General features: G+C 38.6%; 2 protein-coding genes across 6 annotated transcripts in view; one reads left to right on the top strand and one right to left on the bottom strand.

Annotated features, from left to right (window-relative positions):
* FBXL13 (F-box and leucine rich repeat protein 13) overlaps nt 1–21,544 on the bottom strand; it is a 205,949-nt gene that overhangs the window by 67,664 nt on the left and 116,741 nt on the right. For all 4 annotated transcript variants that reach the window (XM_015538250.2, XM_042964988.1, XM_042964976.1 and 1 more), the window contains 2 exons: nt 18,799–18,899; nt 9,274–9,403 (listed from right to left, as the gene is read on the bottom strand). In XM_015538250.2, the coding sequence (XP_015393736.2) occupies nt 9,274–9,403; nt 18,799–18,899 (231 nt within the window). The remainder of the gene's footprint in view (nt 1–9,273; nt 9,404–18,798; nt 18,900–21,544) is intronic.
* Nucleotides 1–21,544, top strand: part of LRRC17 (leucine rich repeat containing 17) — a 48,694-nt gene that overhangs the window by 7,753 nt on the left and 19,397 nt on the right. Inside the window, exon 1 of one of the 2 annotated variants that reach the window (XM_007083927.3) lies at nt 8,293–9,333. The exons of the other annotated variant lie outside the window; for it this stretch is intronic. The gene's annotated coding sequence lies outside the window, so the exon portion shown is untranslated. Of the gene's footprint in view, nt 1–8,292; nt 9,334–21,544 lie in introns of those variants that run through there. 2 annotated transcript variants of the gene reach the window in all.

The raw sequence follows: 21,544 nt of genomic DNA, 5'->3' as shown, positions 1-21,544 counted from the left end.
GGTGTAGTGACTAAAAAATAATTGATGAAAAAGTACTTTCACTGTAGTATTTCATATTTTCCTAAGCTCTTTTCTTCCCCTAAATCTAAAGCAATGTGAAATTCCCCCCTTACCAAGAAAAGACTATCAGACTTTGCTCTGGCAAGTTGCTAACTTCTCAACTTCCTAACAGACTTCTTGAGCTTCCACCTGAAGCATCTGGCTGGCCACACCCTGAAATTGGCTGCCACTTATTTCGTTCATTCATTCACTTGTTCATGAAACGTTGATCAAAGTCCTACTCCTACTACATGCAAGGTACTTACTGTATTATGTGCTGAGGATAACAAATACACAGATAAATAAGGCACCATCCTGGCCATCAAGGAGGCCATGATGGGGAGGACAGCAGACAAAAAAGCAAACCACTGAATATGTAGAGAATGCTTAGTGAAAGTACAATAATAAAAGAACAAACAGGAAGGATCATAACCTAGCTTGAGTTGGGGGAAAAGGAGGGGGTCAGTGAGAACTTCCTAGAGAAAGAAGGTTGTGATTGAACAAAGCCTCAAAGGATGCATGAAAACTAATCTGGTGAATGGGAGAAAGGGACAATATGAGGATCACTCTAGATGCTGGGTTGAGAGTAGACTTGTAGGAGGCAGAAGTGAAAGCAGAGAGACCAATTAGGAGGTCGTCATAATCAGTGCCAAAATGGCCAGTGCCAGACACCCCAAGGCAAGAGCTCATGTGTTGAAAGAACAGCAAGGAAACCAGTGTGCCCGGAACAGACTTGGTAAGTGGCAGACCAGTAGGAATTAATGCCAGAAGGGCAGTTGGGGGAGAAGACAGATTACATAGGGTCTTGAAGTTCCTTCCAAGGTTTTTCTTTTAATGAGTGGGTAGGATGCCTCACCAGGTGTTTGAGAAAAGGAAGGACATTGACTTGGAAAGAGGGTACAAGGTGAGCCTAATAAAACAACTGAGGCTGGAAGTGAAGAACAGGGGAGGCACAGAGGCAAAAGCTTCTATTGCAAGCTCTCTTATTCTCTTGTTTAACTCTCATATCTGAAAATATAAATCTGAATCTTGGCCTTCACCTGGCTCTGTCTCTCACTCTGTTCAGAGTTGTTGGTTTCTGGGCATTTGGGTTTCAGCCTGAGATTGGCTACAACCCTAGCCTTCCTTCCCAGCATAGCTGTCGTTGTTCTGTGCTTGGCTTCCTACACAGTGTCATAACCCATGGCTACATGCATTTGGGGATACATAAATCAGTAGGAGAAGTGGCCACCCAAAGTTAATATCAACAGGAGAATCCTTGGACTTACAAACAGACAAAGGATAAAGGGAAAGCATAACCAGCAATCACTGCCCTCCTCATAGGGACTTTCTCATGTAAAACTAGAAAAGCTTTGTCTTCTCCATTAAAATTTTTCATCCTACCCATATTTTCTATTTTGAGATTTTCAAAGAAACAAGAACTTTTGGAGAGTACTGAAATTAACAGGGAGTGATGTAGATATCTTAAGAGCATTTTAGCTGATACCTTCTTATCTACTCATTCATCATGGGAGCATGTGAGGAAAGTCTCAAAGGAGGGGAGGAAGTTAGCCATACAGATAGCTGCAGAAGGAGTATTCCAGGCAAGGAAAATGGCCAGTGTCCAGTAGCAAATACCCTGAGGCAAGAGCTCATGTGTTGAAACAACAGCAAGGAAACCAGTGTGACTAGAATAGACTTGGTAAGTGGGAGAGCAGTAGGAATTAATGCCTGAAGGGCAGTTGGGGGAGAAGACAGATTACATAGGGTCTTAAAAGTCCTTCCAAGATGTCTCTTTTATTGAATGAATAGGATGCCTTGCCAGGTATTTGAGAAGAGGAAGGACATTGACTTGGGTTTGAAAAGCCACACTCTAGATACTGGGTGAGGGGCGCCTGGGTTGCTCAGTCGGTTGGGTGTCTGACTTCAGCTCAGGTCACGATCTCGCAGTCCGTGAGTTCGAGCCCCGCGTCGGGCTCTGGGCTGATGGCTCAGAGCCTGGAGCCTGCTTCCGATTCTGTGTCTCCCTCTCTCTCTGACCCTCCCCCGTTCATGCTCTGTCTCTCTCTGTCTCAAAAATAAATAAACGTTAAAAAAAAAATTTAAATAGATACTGGGTGAAAGAAGACTTGCAGGGGGGCAGGAGTGAAAGCAGAGACACCAATTAGGAGGTCGTCACAATAATGCAAGCAAGAGAGGATGGTGACCTGGGCTGGGGTGGCAGCTGTGGAGGGAGCAAGGAGTGGTCCGATCCTAGGTGGTTCTGAAGTAACAGTCACTGGACTTCCTGACAGAGTGCATGTGGGGGTGAGAGAGAAGAGTCCAAGATAACACACTAGTTTGCTGGGTCTGCTTTAACAGAGCACCACAAACTCAGGGCTTAAACAACAGAAATGTGTTTTCCTACAGTTCTGGAGACTAAAATTTCAAGATCAAGGTGTCCACAGGGTTGGTTCCTTCTGAGGTTGCTGCCTTTAATATGAGGGAAGGATATGGTCCAGGTCTCTCCTCGTGGCTTGCAGATGGATATCTTCATGTTAACATGGCACTCTCTTCTATGCAGGTGTCTGTGTCTAAATGTCCCCTTTTTATCAAGGACATCATTCATATTGGATTAGGGCCAATCTTCATGATTTCATCTTAGCTAATTACATCTGGAACAACCCTATTTCCAAATAAGGAGGTTCTAGAGAAAACAGTATTTTTAAACCCCTCTTCTTCATTTCTCTTAGTGAAAGTGGTCACCAAGGTTCCAAATGCTTGCTAAATATATTTGAAAAGAGGGAAGTTTAATGACATCTACTTGATGTGGAAGTGAACGTAAGATGATTTAAACAGTTATTGCTAATTTCTGAGAGGGGAAGAATACTTATCAGCATAGAAATCCATTCCTGGTTTGAATGTTGCTCTCCTACATCTCTTATAGTGCACTTTACTAACAGTGCTGCTGTGAAAATAAATTATGTGGCTAAATACAGGGAGTGAGTATGGAGAGCCACGGCATCAGCTTTCTCAGAGAAATCGTATCTATGTGAGGTTTCTAAATCATGAAACTGTCGTTAGGATTGACATGTCCAATTAAGGAAACTAACAGTATTAACAACAACCAAACATACATATACTTCATAACCCAGACATTCAACTTCCGTGTGTATAGAGCAGAAATATCTGCCTGGGTGGCTCAGTCGGTTGAGTGTCCGACTTCGGCTCAGGTCATGATCTTGCGGTTTGTGTGTTTGAGCCCTGCGTCGGGCTCTGTGCTGACAGCTTGGAGCCTGGAGCCTGCTTAAGATTCTGTGTCTCTCCATCTCTTGGACCCTCCCCTGCTCATGCTCTGTGTCTCTCTGTCTCTCAGTAATAAATAAACGTTAAAAAAAATTATAAAGAAAAAATATCTGCTGTCTTCATCAAAGGATAAGTACATGAATGTTAAGAGAATCACAAATCAGCCTAGACTTACACTCTCCAGGCCCTGCAACCTCAGGAAAAACAGAATTTATTTTTCCCAGTGTTGAATACTTAGAAGGATTCTGAATGGTTCTGGTAGGGTCATGCCTCTCTCCTGGAAAAATCACAGCCACTGCAGATGGAACTTAGGATTGTCTAGGCCAGGGTCAAATGACCCAGTGGCCATTGGAAAACCCTAATGATTACTAAGCATTTACTCTATGATGCCACTGTTCTAAGCATGTTATATGTATCAGATCATTTCACTTACACAACACATTTATGAGGTAGATCCTAGTACTTTCCCCATTTCATAGATATTGAAGCTGAGAACCCTCAGGTAACCTGCCACAGTCCCATAACTAGTAAATGATAAATTCAGGATTAAAAAGCAAGTGCTCCGGAACCCATGCTCCCAATGACTACCATGTATTGCTCTCAAGGTGTCAAGAGTGACACAGCTCTGCAAAGTCACAGGGAAAGAAGAGGAGTGGTTCCTGAAGCAAAGTACCAGGTGCAGAGGAAAACTACCAATGTTTCATGCAATAGCTCATCAGTTTCATTTATCTAACTAAACATCAATCCAAATATTCAATAAACATCTGATAAATGTCTGCTGTGAGTTAGGTCACACACCATTCTTTAGAGCAGAGCACAAGATGGACCCATTCGTTGCCACCAGTTGTCTCCCTGACCATAGATAATAAAGGAGCATAGGAAAGGGTACTTTTCTTTACACAATAAAACTATTTTGTCTCTAAAAAGTCTCCCCAAATTGTGTTTAAACATAGTTTTAAAAATATTGTGGTACTTGGGGGGTTTTGGTTTTGTTTTTTAATGTTTATTTTATTTTATTAAAAAAAATTTTTTTAATGTTTATTTTTGAGAGACAGCATGAATGGGAGAGGGCAGAGAGAGAGAGGGAGACTCAGAATCGGAAGCAGGCTCCAGGCTCTAAGCTGTCAGCACAGAGCCCAACGCGGGGCTTGAACCCATACCCCGTGAGATCATGACCTGAGCCAAAATCGGACACTCAGCTTACTGAGCCACCCAGGCGCCCCTATGTTTATTTTATTTTTGAGATAGAGAGAGAGACAGACACAGAGACAGAGTGTGAGAGGAGGAGGGGCAGAGAGAGAGTGAGACCCAGAAGCTGGAGCAGGCTCTGTGCTGACAGGAGAGAGCCCGGCGTGGGGCTTGAACTCACAAACCGTGAGATCATGACCTGAGCCAAGGTCAGACGCCTAACCGACTGAGCCACCACCCAGGTACCCCTAAAAAGTTGTTTTATGGCATAAACTTAAATTTTATATTATAACTGAGTAAATAGTAAATATAGAAGCAGACGTATTAAATTTGTTCAACTGATTCGACCAGAATTTTTTGTTAAATGAATGTAGATTGGTTTTCTTGTTCTTCTTCTTCTGAAAATACTATAAAGAATATGTTGCACTCAGGCTCTGAAAGAAAACTTTTAATTAATTTGAAAAATATTTTAACAATGGCAGCTGGTTGGACTAAGAATCCTTGTTATTAGGAGCACCTGGGTGGCTCAGTCGGTTGAGCGACCGACTTCAGCTCAGATCATGATCTCACAGCTCATGAGTTCAAGCTCCGCGTTGGGCTATGTGCTGACAGCACAGAGCCTGGAGCCTGCTTCAGATTCTGTATCTCCCTCTCTCTCTGCCCCTAACCCACATGCATTCTTTCTCTGTCTCTCTCAAAAGTAAACACTTAAAAAAAAAAAAAAAAAGAATCCTTGTTATTCAACAAATATTTATTAAGTGCCTGTGTATGATTTAACCTTACAAGTGATCAGAGAAATACAAATTAAAAATATAAAATATCATATTTGATGTCAAATTGGCTAAAGTTTTTTTTTAGATAATACTCTTATGAAGATATCAAACATTATTTTACATTTGGCAATTCATACATTGGCAACCTTTGTAGAGCATAGATGGCCTTAAAAATAACTATATGCTCTGACCGTTTCACTTCTAAAAATTCATACCAAAACGTTGCATAGACTTATGGAAATATATGGCTATGAGAATTTTCCTCACAGGTTACTGATGATAGCAAAAAATGGTAGGTTATAGGGGCGCCTGGGTGGCTGGTTGAGTGTCCGACTTCGGCTCGGGTCATGATCTTGCGGTCCCTGAGTTCGAGCCCTGCGTCGGGCTCTGTGCTGACAGCTCAGAGCCTGAAGACTGTTTCGGATTCTGTGTCTCCCTCTCTCTCTGACCCTCCCCCATTCATGCTCTGTCTCTCTCTGTCTCAAAAATAAATAAATGTTAAAAAAACTTTTTAAAAATGGTAGGTTATAAATATAACACAATATAGTATAATATAATATATAGTTAAATAAAATATTTATGGAATATTAAATAAAAGATATGTGTACTATCTAATCCACTTTAGTTTAAAAGAAGTATAGCTGTGCATAGAAAAAGACCAGAAAGCCTTACCCTTATTATTTCTGGGTGGCGAATTTTCAGATAATTTCAATTTTTGCTCATTTCTCATATTTTTGTGTTTAACATGTAAAAAGAAAAAAAAAGCAAAGGTTTTTAAAAAGTGAAAAAATAAAATTCAAAGTGACAAGTATATTGTTAGAAAGTTGCAATGTATGGTGTAAGAGCTCACTGGAACAGCTTTATCCTGATTTAGGGCCAAGTGAGCAGAGATTTTTCGAGAAGAAACTGAACAGAGGCATCCCCTCAGTCACATTAAAGATGAGGACACACAAGTGTATATGCAAGTGCTGGTATTTGTTAGGAAATCAGTCGCATTACTTACTGCACCTATAGTGTTTATCCAATCCCAAAAGCATTCGGAGTATTTCTAAAACATGTGTAATCGATTTTCACTTTTCTTTGCAGTTCTCCATTATCCATTTATGTATTTTTTCCAACAACTATGGTTAAAATACTTCCACAGTATTGTATAAATCCATCTTTCCTTTTTGGGGGGCAGCCACGACTGCATTAAAGTTTAGCCCTTAACAGACTTCACTTACGTTAACCCAGAGCTCCTTAAAGACAGGGATGCTGTTTTATTCATCATGCGTGTCCAGCATGCAGCAGGCACAGATAACACCAGCGAAAAGCAGGTAGGTGTGAGCTTCTATTCTCAAGTCTTTTGTTTTATTAGGACCTTTTTTCTTTGGCAGATATACTAACACATGACTTCATAGTGCAAAATTCTTGTAAAAAGAAAATAGATTTTAGTTTCCAAGCAGAGAACCTGGGAAATCTGTGAATCATCGATTTTCCTGCTTTGAAACCATTTTTGTGCCACCCAGTCAATACAAGTAGGCCTGGGAGAGTGAAACTGTCCTCACACCCAGAGCTGGGGAGGCAGACAGAACCTCCCCACAGAATTTAACACATCCCTCGGAAGCAGTAACATCCAAGCTTTCCTCATTCTTTCTGAAGCTAGAGCAGGAGCTCTATCTGCTCATAGGAGATCTGTGCTTACTAATGAGCCCATTTCTTACTCTCAGTGAACCTGAAGGGGTTCGGTTTCAAATGGCACAATTTCCAGTGACTGAAACAGTGTCTGACACCTGGAGTTAAATCTCCGTTGAATTATAAAATAAACAAATGAAAGCGAAAGACAGATGAACAAAAGAAATTAACGTTGCTTTGCATAGCACTGTGAAATACTAACTTCACTGTGGATTGAGATGTACAAATTAAGGGCCAGTCGGGGAAAAGTATCTATTCTTTATACATTCAGACCAAACTTAAATACCCACCGAGGACAGGCAGGCCATGCAGTTAATTGGTAGGTGTGCGTGTGTGGACGTTACCGAGTGGAGGAGAAGCCAGCACACGCCATTTCAAGGGGACGAGGCTGACTCAGTTCCAGCCCTTTGTTGCCATATGGCGATGTTGGCCCAACTTCGTTAGTTTTTCCAGTTTTTTAAGAGAAGCTTGGAGTCTAGATTTCTTTATGAAAACTCCAGAATTTAAAATGTTGGCTCAAAATTTAAAAGTAGATAAACTGTATCTGTGAGTTCTGCATGTATATCTGGCTAGAGTAGAGGCACATTGATTGGGAACCTCTCATTTTGACTTTACTGTGTCTGAGAATATTTATCCTTAGGGACATGTGCATGTGTGTTCATGTGTTTGTGTACGAACTGTATGTTGTCGCCATTACCTTGTGGAAACTGAGAAGAAGCAGGTAAGTCACACTGTGGGGAGGGTTTTTAAGGACTTGGTTAGCTGGTGGAAAAGAGTGGAGGATGTATCTTTAGAGGGGAGCGCAATCAATAGGATGCGTACACCCATATCGAAAGTAGACACCTACCCTCCCAGAGAGACTGGAAGATACACGTGCTACTACCCTTAATGATTATGTATCAAAGGATGGCTCCCAGGTCCTTGAGGGAGGCGTTCCTGGGTTGTAACACTGGCAAGAAGCTTTTAAAGAAGTTTCTATCTATCTCAAGGAGAGCAAAGAAAGAATGACCAGTTTCAAGTTTTCTAAAAGAAATGCTCTAAGAAAAGGGAGGTCAGGGACCTAGAGTCAGGAAGAAGCCGGTCTGAAGTCGAGGGAAGCTGGAGAGAATGGTAAGTCCGTCTCTTGTTGATGTTTAGTAAGCTACACACCAGTAGGTCAGAAATAAATGTAAATTCTAGATGTTTCAACTCTAGCTCACAGCCCTCCCCTCCTTGCCCCCACATCCTCCCTACTGCCTAGTGTACCAGGGCACCATGGGATGCCAGTGATGGTGACTAAGTTCTATCCATTTAAGCACTTGGAGGAGAAGCCCATTGTATGCCTAAATGCCCTCCAGGGGACTCTGCCTGCCTATGTAGGTACCAACAGGTGCTTACAACTGCCCCAGTACCCTGTGCTTTCACCAGCTGGGCAACCTTGGGAGCCTAGCCTCTGCATTCCTAAATGGGCACAATAAATACCAACTACACAGCATTTGTAGTGAATCTGGTCTATGTGAGGCACTCAATATGGTGCCCGGCATATACTAACAACTCAATAAACAGTAACTATCAAGGTTTCAGCCAGTTCTCATCTGTGCAATGGTATTATTTCTGTAGAAGGAGGAACATACATTAACAAAATACCTAGAGAGGTGAAAGAAAAGAAGTTAAAAGAATAATGACTTAAATCTGCTAAAATCAAGAAGAAACTACCAGTGAGGCAGTAACTGTTCGCAAAGTGCCATGACCTTCCCTCCTCAACTCCACCGATTTTCTACCCAATTTTCCTTTACCTTGTTCCCTCAAACTAAAGTATTTCCCTATGTACATCTCAAATCTCCATGTTATTTAGCCCAAGGATACAATGCAGTTTTAGAAATTACAACCTTTGTTGTATTTCCTTTCTTACATTTAGAACTTGCAGCATTTGACCCAATACCCATTTATTTTTTGAAAGCCCGTGTGGGAGCTAATTGACTTTCCAGGAAGTTCTTTGCCAATCCTCCCCCAAAAAGGCTTCTCCTGTGTTTGTATCTGGTAGCAATTCTACAGTTTTCAACATTTGGAACTCTGGTATTATAATTGTGCTTGAAGTATCTACACAGAAATGGTCTGTTTCATCATCCCCTGAGCTCGGCCTGTGTGTGGATGTGACATTCCAGTGGAAGGAAGCCAAGAGCCTATAGTAGCGATCCTGGGGAAAATTTAAGCAGCTGTGGCTGTGTAATTCAAAACCTCTGAAAAGTGTGCTGCAGTCCGTGCACAGCATTAGTATAACATGAGGGCTGGATGTAGCCCGTCCTCCGGAGGACTTCCTTGCCCGCTGCAGGAAAGAGAAGATTGAAAGACAAACCTGGGTGCAGCCGGAAAGGTCCAAATAGATGAGCTTGTGGCATCCATCCCCTAAATTCAGGTACCGTAATCCTTTGTCTGTGAACTTTTTGCAGTAAGCCAAGCTGAGATTCTGTAAGTTGTGGAAGTGCCTGAAAAGACAGGACGAGAAAAGAGAGGAAGGAAGGGGATTAAACTTGAGTCGTTTTCCACATCTTTCTTAAGCCACTATGACAAAGAGAAGTAAAACTCTAAATTAATCTTTTCTCCTTGCAGATATTCAACAGTTGGACTTCATTGTTAATTCTCTTCCTGTTATGTAAAGGAGATTGTAGTAGTATGTCAGATAATGCATAATTACATTTTAGATGAAAATAAAGATTTGCCTCGATTTTTAAGAAAGCTGGTTGGGATAAAGCTTTGGGGGTGGGGGAGATTTGTGCATTCATATTGTTTGGACGTTAGTTTGTGTTCAAAACCAAAGTTACAGAGTTTGCATTATTGTTGCATTTAGATTTTATCTTTGGAGCACCAAAACAATGTGCAAAATGTCTAGAAGGACAAACCCTTTGTAAACATTTAAATGGTGATTAACTGTTACATGACAGTGAGGACTGGGGGCAGAAAGGAGGCAAAGTTAAACATAAGAGGCTCTTAAAATGGACATGATTAGCAAACGATTTGAAATAGACATTTGAATATGCATGATTTCATAAGTAACAGTTTCATATTTATAGTTAAAGAAAGACTAATTGATAGAGCTTAAAAATGGGTTAAAAAGAACAGTCTGCAAATGAGTTGGGCAACACATGAGGGGAATAAACACTACATCAGAGGCTATCTGTCTCACTGGAGTTCAAACAGATTAAATGTGGCATTACCACCATGACCAAAATGATCGCTTCCAGAAAAAAAAAAAAAAGAGGGTAATTAAGATGAGCCTGTACTACCCGGCAAGGGCTTACAGTTTGAGGACCTTCTGTGGACAATTTTCCAAGCCTTCCTAAGCCTGGCATTTTTTAAAAGTGCAAGAACTCCCACTGTTGCCGAGTCTTGTAATGGAATTAACAACATGCTCTTGGTTTGTGATCCACACCAGTTTAACACCAAGTTGGAAAACAAGAACAAAAAAGTGGAAGAAGATGCCTCTCTGTCCCTCAAAAGCCCACAAATGACAAGTGAAATTTACCTTCACATAAAATTGGGAAATAAGATATGTGAGCATTGACAATCAGATTGATTACTAAAGTTTGAAAAACTCATCTATATGATATAAGGATTCCCATTGCATAGTGATTTATTTGATGCAGAACACACATTCCCCTCTGGCAATGGCTGTGTCCATGAGATTCAACAGAACAAAGAGGGACGCCATCTGGATTCCCCAGTGGCTGTGGGCAGGGCCATGGAGCAGAAAGCAGTACTAACATCCCAAGGACACGTCCCCTCTCCTGGGGCCCTTGAGTTAACGAAGATGTATGCCAAAGTTTTGAAAATGCTTGATCTTCCTCTCCCTGGAAGGGTACCCTTGTGATTCAAGAACAGCTTTCTTGGGGTGTGTGGAGGGTGCAGGGAGGATTGTCATTTCTAACAACACTTAAGCTCTCTAATTTGGAGGAGGGAGCCTGAGGCACACAGCACAACACAATGGAAAACACACAAAGTTTTGGAATCGGACCAAACTGGTTTCAAATTTCAGCTCTGACACTTATTGCAACTTCCCTAACCTCTCAGAGATTGTTTCTGCATCTGTTAAGTGGAGATTATAATATGATGTCTTTTCTTTCTAAACCCTGACCAACTGTGTCCAGCTTTCCTGAACCTCAGTTTTCTCATCTGTAACATGGATGTAATTCTATCTGCTATTTCCTCTTAGAAGTATGACAATTCTATGAGAACATAGATGTAAGAGTATATATTAAGGATGACTTTTGATGATTAAAATCAGGAGGTAGAAGCTTTAAAATATATGGGGTGCCTGGGTGGCTCAGTCGATTAAGCGTCTGACTCTTGATCTCAGCTCATGGTTCATGAGTTCGAGCCCTGTGTCAGGCTCTGTGCTGACAGTGTGGAGTCTGCTTGGAATTCTGTCTCCTCTCTCTGCCCCTACCCTACTTGTGCTCTCTCTCTCTCTCTCTCAAAATAAATAAATAAACTTAAAAAATAAAATAAATTTCAAAAATAAAATAAAAATATGTATTATTGTTATTACTAATTCAAATGATAACATATTAATTGTTCTTATGAAGTTTGTTGGGTCTTCTTTCATGTAATGGAATGGGTACTCATCTGACAAGGTGGTGCACACAACTGATTCCAAGGGTTTGGGGGAATTTCCTATGACATCTACACCCTCAGTTTGGTCAAGGTTTAAAGCCCTATTTAATCCGTTTGAACTCCAGTGAGATTGATAGCCTTTGACGTAGTTTTTATTCCCTTCATGTGTTGCACATTTTCAGACTGTTCTTAACCCATTTTTAACCCCTATGTCAATTAATCTGTCTTTAATTATAATAATGTAACTGTTACTGACAAAATCATGCATATTCAAATATATTCAAATCTAGTCCAAAGCTGTTGTTTGATTTTTTTAACTCCTTGTGATCAGTTAACAAATACTGTAAGTAGGAATTGACTGAGGAGTTCTTAACTTTTTTGTGTGTAACAGATACCTCTGGGTCTGTGGACCCTTTATCAGCATAATGTTTTTAATACGTAGAATAAAATACTTAAAATTACAAAAGCAGCTAATTATATTGAAAGATATTATTATCAAAAATTTTTAAGGATCAAATGAGTAGAATAATAATATGTGTGCTTCTTTATTTTTAACATGTTTATATTATATATATATATATATATATATTTGTTATGTAACATATGATATCATATGTTAATATTAAATAACAAATCTAGTGGCAGGGCTAATAACTACCCATGGTTTTGAGTGGGCGATGAATGTCAGTGATACTTTGAGATAACTATGACAACTATAGTAAGAAAATATTTCAGATTTTTATGGGTAAAAGAGTCCCAGGAACTGCTAGTGCTATTCTGATTTTTCACTTACATTTCAGTTAGAGCTTAGCAAAGACGGGGATGATTTTTCCCCCATCAAAACTTATGGAACCTCTGAATTCCATCCTTGTTCCTTGGGGGATCCACTGACCCCATGTTAAGAACCTCAGATTTGGCAAAAGAAGTTGTTCATTGGACTAAATGACTCCCAGACTGAGTCTCTAGGTGGCTGCCCTCAAAGTGGAACCTCATGGGAACCATCAGTTTGAAAACCTAGCATAGGAGGAATCTTGAGTGGCCCTGTGGCCTTTCCAGGGATTTACAGTGCTGCAGACTCAGAGCTTCTGGGAATGGGAAAACAATCAGTTGACAGTGAAATCACTTGGCAAATTTTATGCAATACTGCAACTTTTTATTCTGAATTTTGGCAAAGAAATACATCCCTTACGTGAGTGAGATCTGGCTCATCATGTTCTCAACCCAGAGACAACTTGGTATTTCTAATTCTACTTTGAAGCTGTGTTTGCAGCCTGTGTTTATCTTTTCCTAATTATTTGATAACTAACTGTTTCTAATGGGGGGAGAGGTTCTCTTTGTGATTTATTTTTCTACTGCTACTATAATCTTTAAGAAATAACAATTCTTGGGGTGCGTGGGTGGCTCAGTCAGCTAAGTGGCCGACTCTTGATTTCAGCTCAGGTCATGATCTCACGGTTCGTGGGTTTGAGCCCCACATCTGGTTCTGTGCTCACAGCGTGGAGCCTGCTTCGGATCCTCTGTCTCCTTCTCTCTCTCTCAAAAATAAATAAAACATTTAAAATATTTAAAAATTTTTTTAAAAATCACAATTCTTACAGAAACTACAGAGATCACATTTTTTCTGTTGGCTTTTTTCCATTAAAGAATCGAGGTCTTCTTTATTAGATCATCAATACCTGAGGGCATTACTGTTGGAAGGAATGTAGAATTCTGTATTTCAACAATGATTTCTCTGAAAAAATCACCAAGACAAGGCCTAGTTTGTAAAGGAGATTTGCAGGTAGTCTCTTTTGATTTAGTGCTGGGCTCTTTAGTTTCACAGAGGCAGTTTTGCATAATAGGATCCCTGCAGAAATCCAAATGCAGTGTTTTGACCTTATTCATAGACTAGACCTTGAGGATGTACAGTCAAGGAAACAGCTTACTCTTTCTGCCCCACTCTGATGGGTAAGACCATATAACCTGAGAGCACCTATGTGTAAAGAAATGTCCAAGCCATTTGAAGGGACTATGTGAAAAATAATTAAACACCATGCCACTACAGCACATGACACTCCATTAAAGAGCAAAGATCATAATAGCTTTATTCACTACTATATGCCCAGAATGTCCTGCACACAGTAGTTGATCAATGCATGGTAAAAAAAAAAAAAAAAAAAAAAGTGAATGAATGTTACTGTTAGGATTCAGGGAAAGGAGAGATCATTGTGGAATTGTGGTAGATGGTATGACTCGAAGTATAAAGGCTATGGCTTAGCAGAGAGAAGGAGAAAGAAATTCCATCTATAGAGAAAGAGAAGCTTGCAGCAATCCAGATGACCAGAGTTAAGGGCTTCCCTTGGAAAACCAGGGCAGATAGGTTTCATCACATAATGTTAAGGACCTATACAGGAGAAGTTTTATCAATGTTAAAGGACAGTAAGGGAAGAGTCTAGACCTTCAGCATGTCAAAGACATGATAAGACTATCATTTCAGGATGATGCCTCTTACAGCATAAGAAAAAAACAGATTGAAGGGAAGAGAGACCAAGGGTGAACCGTAGGGATGCAAGGCCAGATGAGGCGCTGAGAGTGCCACCTAGGTGGTGGCAATAGGAGTAAATGGAAAGGGTTCGATTCAGGAAATATTTAGAAGCAAAAATGTCCTGGAATGGGCATGAGCTATGAGCAGCCCTCATTTTCAACTTCAGAAAATGGAGCAGGTCCCCAAAGAAGTGAGGAAAAATATTCAAATAAAAAGCTGGCAAATCAATGTTGTCAAGAAGGGCAAACAAATTATATTTTTCTTCTGGCAAATGATTTCTTTGGAAAGAAATACTAAAGGCAACTGGGGAGAGAATGACAACAGCACACAACATTTCTCTGGTTATTTATAGTTTAAAGAACACTTTTGCATTCCCAAACATATTTGAAACAATGGAAAACAGAACAAAAATAGGGAATCATAATGAAATGTATTTTTATCATAGATAAGAAAGTGTACATTTTTTTCATATGACAAAAATCATCAATATCAAGTATATTTTTCGTGATTGTTCTCCCAGTCACAAGAACTACAGTTAAAATCAAAACAAAATTCTCATTTTGGGTCCTACCTATTTTTTTTATCTGTGGCCCACTAAAGGCATAGCTTCATTTGCAAAATAAGTGTTCCTAAGAAACTATGCACGGTTGTAGTATTATCTTAATTTTCCTAAGAGAAAAAATTATCTCAAAGTATGATATCCCAAATCATCTACTTCATAAATTCTGTTTTTCACATAGGGATTTAATGGATTTTGTAATATATTCTCTCTTTTTCTGTACACACACACACACACACAAGCATACATGTTCTCTCTCTCTCTCTCTCTCTCTCTATATATATATATATATATACACACCACACACAAGCATATATGTTATCTCTCTCTGTATATATATACATATACACACACACACACTCATACATGTACATATATACATATGCATATACATCTCCCTATGGAATTCCTAAAGAAAAGTACTGAGTGATATTCTATATTGCAGGACTAGAGCACCTTTTAGAATTCCTGAAAGGGTCAGGACTCTCTACAGTAGCATCACTGGAGCTGGCTTGCACCAGCCCATGAGAGCCAACTATTAGCATTTCTTTCCAACTCCACATTCAGTGACATCATGTTGGTAGCTTAAAATTGATCATGGTGGTAGTATTTACATCACAGAAATCAGTAAATCTTATAAATCAGAACATCCCCTTAACCCCTACCCAAACTAGTTATTAAACATTTATTGGAACCCAGCTATCCTTGGAACACACTTTGAGAACTACTAATATGGAGAATGCAGTATGCTGAGGAAATGTATACAGAGATAAAAATGATGAAAGAGAAGATGACAGCTTTGAAGGACAGGAATAAAAATTCTATCTGAGAATACAACAGGATTCTTAAGACAAAACCTGAACAAATGGAATAGAAGCATTAAAAAGGAAAATGCCGGGGCGCCTGGGTGGCTCAGTCGGTTAGGTGGCCAACTTCGGCTCAGGTCATGATCTCGCGGTCCGTGAGTTCTAGCCCCGTGTCGGGCTCTGTGCTGACAGTTCAGAGCCTGGAGCCTGCTTCATATTCTGTGTCTCCCTCTCTCTGACCCTCCCCTGTTCATGCTCTGTCTCTTCCTGTCTCAAAAATAAATAAACGTTAAAAAAAAAAAAATTAAAAAAAAAAAAAAAAAAGGAAAATGCCTTCCTTGCCTGAGAAAAGATCTAAGTTTTAATATTCAAAAGGTTTACTATGTTCCAGGAAAAGTTAACTGAAAGAATTAACCTCGGATAATGTTTTTAATTTCTCAGTAAAAAGGAAATTCTTGCAAGCATATTGGCAGAAAAATAGGTTTCCAACAAAGGAACAAAAAAAAAAAAATCAAGCTAGCTTTACACTTCTCTTTAACCTGAAATACCAGAGATTATGTGGCAATATTTGTAGGTTTTTAAGAATAAAGTAAGGGACATAATTCAAGAGCTATACACCAAGAGAGGTTGTTGTTCACCCTTCAAGACAAAAGAAAGTCATTTTCAGAAAGCAATGGCTAAAAATCTAACACTTGTTTATCTTTCTCAATAAAGAGGTTTTAAAACTATATGTCCAGTCATCATGAGATGAATCAAAGTCAGAAATAAAGATTAAGGAAATTGTGGAACAAATGGACCATCAATGAATGACAAACTTAGAGGTAGGACTCCATAATCATAAATATCATCACAATATTGAGCACAAACATGAAAAATCAATATTAAAAGTAAGTTAGATGATTACCAAAAATCACAAATAATATGTGTTTATGGACAAGGGGGTGGAAGTAGAGAAGCATCAAGTTCAAGGGAGAATGAAAGAGTATTAGATCTCTAACCAACGTCATTGTTCCGTCACAACTTTGATAACTGAAAAAATGCATATTAAAAACATGTTTTTTTAAAAAAAAATACACATAGCCACTAGTTAGAATACAGAACAGAATGTGCACATACCTCTGAAATACATTAAGATTATAAAAGTAAACAATATAGTTTATATAGCAAAAGGCAGAAACAATGAATACAGTATAGTAACATAAAAAATCAAAAACAAAGCAAGATCATAAAAATAAAACCATACACTCAATTTTGAAAGGAAATATTATTTGTAAACTATCCTCCTAAAAAGGCAGAATGAAAAATTTTAAAATAGAAGTTAGCTATGTGCTTCATATAAAAGGAAAACCTAAAATACACCAACATAAAGATTAAAAATACAGGGATACATAAAGTTATTCCAAAAAACCATAAGCAAAAGAAAATAAAGATGACTATATTAATAGCAGATAAAAAAGAATCTGAGGCAAAGAAACATCAACCAGAATAAAGAATGTAATTTTATGTGAATAAATGCTATAATCTATATTGAAACCTGCTATTTATTAATCTTTATATATAAAATAAAAATATCAAAATAAAGAAGCTTGATTCTAAAAGACAACCAATGTATCACTATTATACTATGAAATATCAAGAATTCATACATATATACACACACATAGAAATTTTGTTCTCTAAAAAAAACTCTCTTGTTTTAAGCATTCATGGATGATTTACTAAAATTATCCAATAATTATATAATTAATTTACTAAAATTAATTATATAAACTGGTCCACCAAGAAATCTCAATAAATTCCAAAAGGTAGAAATAATTCAGCCCACATTTCTTGACCACAGTGTACAAAATTAGAAATTAAAACCAGAAGCCTAATCAAAGAAACTTCAACTACTTGGAACCAAAAATTCTCTTCTAAATAATTATTGGGTCAAAGATGAAAATAAACGTGCAACAGTTTACAAAATGAGAGCAATACTTATTAAATCTTACAAGCTTTGCCTATATTCTTATTCAGAGGTAATTTCATATTAAATCTTACAAATGAAAGAAATCAATTAAATCTTACAAATGAAAACATTAAAAGGACACTTGTACCTTGTACCCAAGTCCAAAAATGACCATTTGGAAAATATAATGAGAAATTAAAATTAAAATTTAATTAAAACCAAGAGTCAGAAGCTTAACCAAATGAGCCACCCAGGCACCCCTTAACAACTCTGAAAGTGTAAAAAATATTCTTAGCTCATGGACTACATTAAGTCAAGCTTTGGACCACACAAGCCATAGTTTGCTGAACCCTATTACATTGTTGCCTCATTTATCTACCAAAATAAATTCTAGATTGATTATAGATTTAAGTAAAAACAAATCATACAAGAAAAAAATAATAAATGACATCAAACACCTGGAAGGAAGAAAACCTTTATTTAAAAGTTTAAAAGTATCAGAAGAAATTTCAAAGGAAAAATTTGATAGATTTGACTAAACAGACTTGACTAAAATGTGGAAACTCAATTAATGGGATAAACAGAAAATATGTTACCACTTTTTTTAGGCTTACACATTTCTAGAAAATGATCAGAGACCGAAGATAAGGAAAATAACCACCTAGAATTTTCTCTAGCTTTTTCAAATGCTTTGCTGTTATTTTTCAAAGAATCTCAAAAAGTTATATTCTCAAAAATAATTTATTCTTTCGCAATAGTTTGAAAAAAATGTTTTGAATCTCTCCCAATATGATTATCTTCTCTTCCTGATTAGTATTTCCTTGGTGAAAATAAATAATTGAATGACATAAAATTTGAATATCCTGTCAACTTTTGGTGATGTCTTGTAGTCTTCTGTCCCTTCTCCTCCAACGAAGCACTAGCTGAGGAGATACAACATTTGTATTCAGCCCATAGATCAAAACACAACTCGTATCAGATTTCCTGGAGGTGGTGGAAGTCCCAACAGGTAACCAGAGCATGGCAACAGGGAATATGGGATCACAGTGTTCAAGGTCAAAGAAAGGAGGGCACTGGTGTTCTGTTGTCAAGAAGTCCAGACATGGGACTGGAATTTAGAAGCCAGGCTCCATTGCCCAGGAAGGAGGACCAGAAAGAGACTGGCAGAGCCTAACTCAAGCTACTGGGCACATTGCTATAAGAGTGACACAGAAATGTTGGCCAAGCAGAGGACCAGTTATTTAATCTGGGCCCGCCCAGGAGGGAGAGAATAAGCACCAGGTTGGGGACTTGAAAGCAGCAGTCCTGTTACTAGATTAGTGGTGCCATGATGGTGGGGTGCTAGATGGTTAGATGGTGGGGAGTGCTGGAACAAGCCAGAACCTGGAGGAGCATCACTATTTTCAGTATAACACCTATAACACAAACATTACCTCGGCAGCAGTCTCATGGTCCTGTTGGTGATAATTGTGTTAGATAGATTGAGGTACAGGACTCCAGGACAGCCTTCAGAGATGTATCTCATTGATTCATCCTGCATAAAAACAGAGGGAAGAATCTTATCAAAGTCTAACAGGGGATGCCTGAATGACTCAGTCAGTGAAGCATCCAACTTTGGCTCAGGTCATGATCTCACAGTTCATGGGTTTGAGCCCCGCATGGGGCTCTGTGCTGACAGCTTGGAGCCTGGAGCATGCTTCAGATTCTGTGTCTCCCTCTCTCTCTGCCCCTTCCCCACTAGTGCTCTGTTTGTCTCTCAATCTCTCTCTCTCTCAAAAATAAATAAACATTTTTAAAAAATTTTTTTAAAAGTCTAACAGGCTCTGTTATTTCCCCATGATCTCTCTACTATCTATCTCCCTGCTCCAAAAATACCATGCAAGGCTTGGTCTCTTCAATTCTTTGATATTGGTTGTAAGTCAAATTAAATAGAAGGTGATGGTTTTGTTTGAAGCTTCATTACTCTCTCCCCTTCCCTTTCTTTGGAAATCAAGTCCCATTTGATCACAGTGACACTTCGTTAAAATTTGAACCCTTGCAAGTTCAACTCTGACGGGAAATTTGAGCTTAAGTGTCAGAGTGTCAAACGCTCCTGACTCTTCAGATGCATGAAAGTAATTAAATCCTGATCTATTTTTAAGCTCACTAAAATCATTCTGAAAGACAGGAATAGTAAATGTTCTCAACTGGACTTCATTAAAAGTGACTCCATATTTACACATATAGATTTAAAGAAATGTGTGTGTATGTGTGTGTATGTATAATTAAGTTTTTGTGGTTCTATTACTGAATTATTAAAACAGCTGAACAGATCCTCACCAAATTTATGGTAAGTTTGAGATGGCCTGAAGTAAAATATAGGCTACATACATGTTGAACGTGAAGTTCAGTGTTGAGGGTATTGTGGGCAACACTCTCAAAGATTCAAGAAACCCTCCCCCAGAGAGCTGAAACTGGGGTACCAGGGTACAATTCCACTATGACATGAATGAGACAGCAAAACAAATAGTGATTTCAAGCCTGAGCCCTATCTTGGCATTTACAAGACCAGATCACTTGCAAGCTTTCATTGCAATGAACTCCTTCCCATATGGGTAACTACTTATAAAATGCTTTAGTATGAGTAAGTAGCAGCATGGTTTTTATTTATTTAATTATGGTTAATGCGTCTCCCTAGGGACACCGACAAGGTCAGCTCATTCTAAATATTTGTGGCACATCCGTCCTGGAAATAGGCCATTGGAATAGGCCATTGCAGGAAGAGGTAAATCGTCACTTGACTAGGGGATATGGTTTGGGAAAGAATTCTGCATGTTCAGTATGGCCACCTCCAATACCACTAAGGATGGCAAAGGCTTATTTTCAGTGGGATCATCAGTGTTTAACATTGTATTCCTAGCTATTTCCCAGAGTCAAGGATATTAAAATAACAAAATCATGCAGTTGTAAAAGCTGTAGTTCTGCTGTAGGGAAAGGTACAAGTACATGGCATGAGTACAAGGGCACTGTATTCTTGCCACTGCATTCAAGCTGCCAGTGATTTTTCTAGACACTCCAAACTAAAATGTATGATTTAGATATACATGGATTGGTTTAAAAACAAAAGTATGCCGTACAAGTTTCCCAGAGGTATGGAGAGAATAACCATAACGAGCGGCATTGTACTTTAATATAAACAAAATCTATCTTCAAAAATGTTCATGGTACCAATCAAATATCAAAGTGATTGTACACCTGTTGAAAGTCTCTGGCAAAAATGCAAATGAGTTGGGCAAGGAGAGGATAGAAAGCTGGTTTCTACACCCAACCTTAGAGAGGTAGCCACAGAGAAGATGAAAATGTGGGGCCAGGAAGAGCAAGATAAAGTATGTCTTCTGCACCATAGAGGAATTTGATTTTTCCTTTAAGATATGGAGGCAAACCATTTACTGGATTTTCCTGTCTGGCAGAGCTTGGATATCCAAAAAATTTCAGATGAATCCTATTCTCAGTGTTTAAAAGAACTCAAGTTTCAATCCCCAAACACTTGAGCACATAAACTCAAAAACTGTTTGAGTATCCTTATTGCAAAATGGTTTCTGAATTTGTTCACAATGCACTCAAATCTTTCTGAGTGTAATATATTCATAAGTCAAGTTTCTTAGAAATAAAGTTTTCTGAAAGGATGTTACATGGCTCCTTAAATGTAAACCTGTCTCCCCAGTCTATGTCTCAAAGCGAAAAACAATAGTAAAATGTAGCTGGATAAAATTATCAGCCCTGTATAGTATTAGACTCCAAAACTGGGAAAGACTTTGATGTTCACAAATTCAATCCAGATGGCATTTTTTTGACTTTCCTATTACAAAGCCATATTTCAAGACTGTGATCTGTTATTCAAGTGCAGAACTGAAGCTCCCTGAGGACAGGAACTGAAACTTGATTCATTTTAAATTCCCTCTAACACCTGTATTTTATAGCATATAAACTCCCTGTATATCTTTATATATAAAAATAAATACATCTTTAATGTAGTAGGTACTAAAAATATCCACCGAATGAAACAGAAATTTGAAAGAAAGGACAATAATGATGATGCTGGGAGGTAGCAAGGAGGAGTCAAGGGTGTGGATGTCACTCTGGAGTTGCTGCTTAATGAGGCATGACACAGTCAGACCTTTCTGTTTTCACCCTGCTTCT

Source organism: Panthera tigris, chromosome A2 (genome assembly GCF_018350195.1).
Source record: "Panthera tigris isolate Pti1 chromosome A2, P.tigris_Pti1_mat1.1, whole genome shotgun sequence".
NCBI classification, from domain to species: domain Eukaryota; kingdom Metazoa; phylum Chordata; class Mammalia; order Carnivora; family Felidae; genus Panthera; species Panthera tigris.
This window is presented reverse-complemented; position numbering and strand designations above follow the sequence as displayed.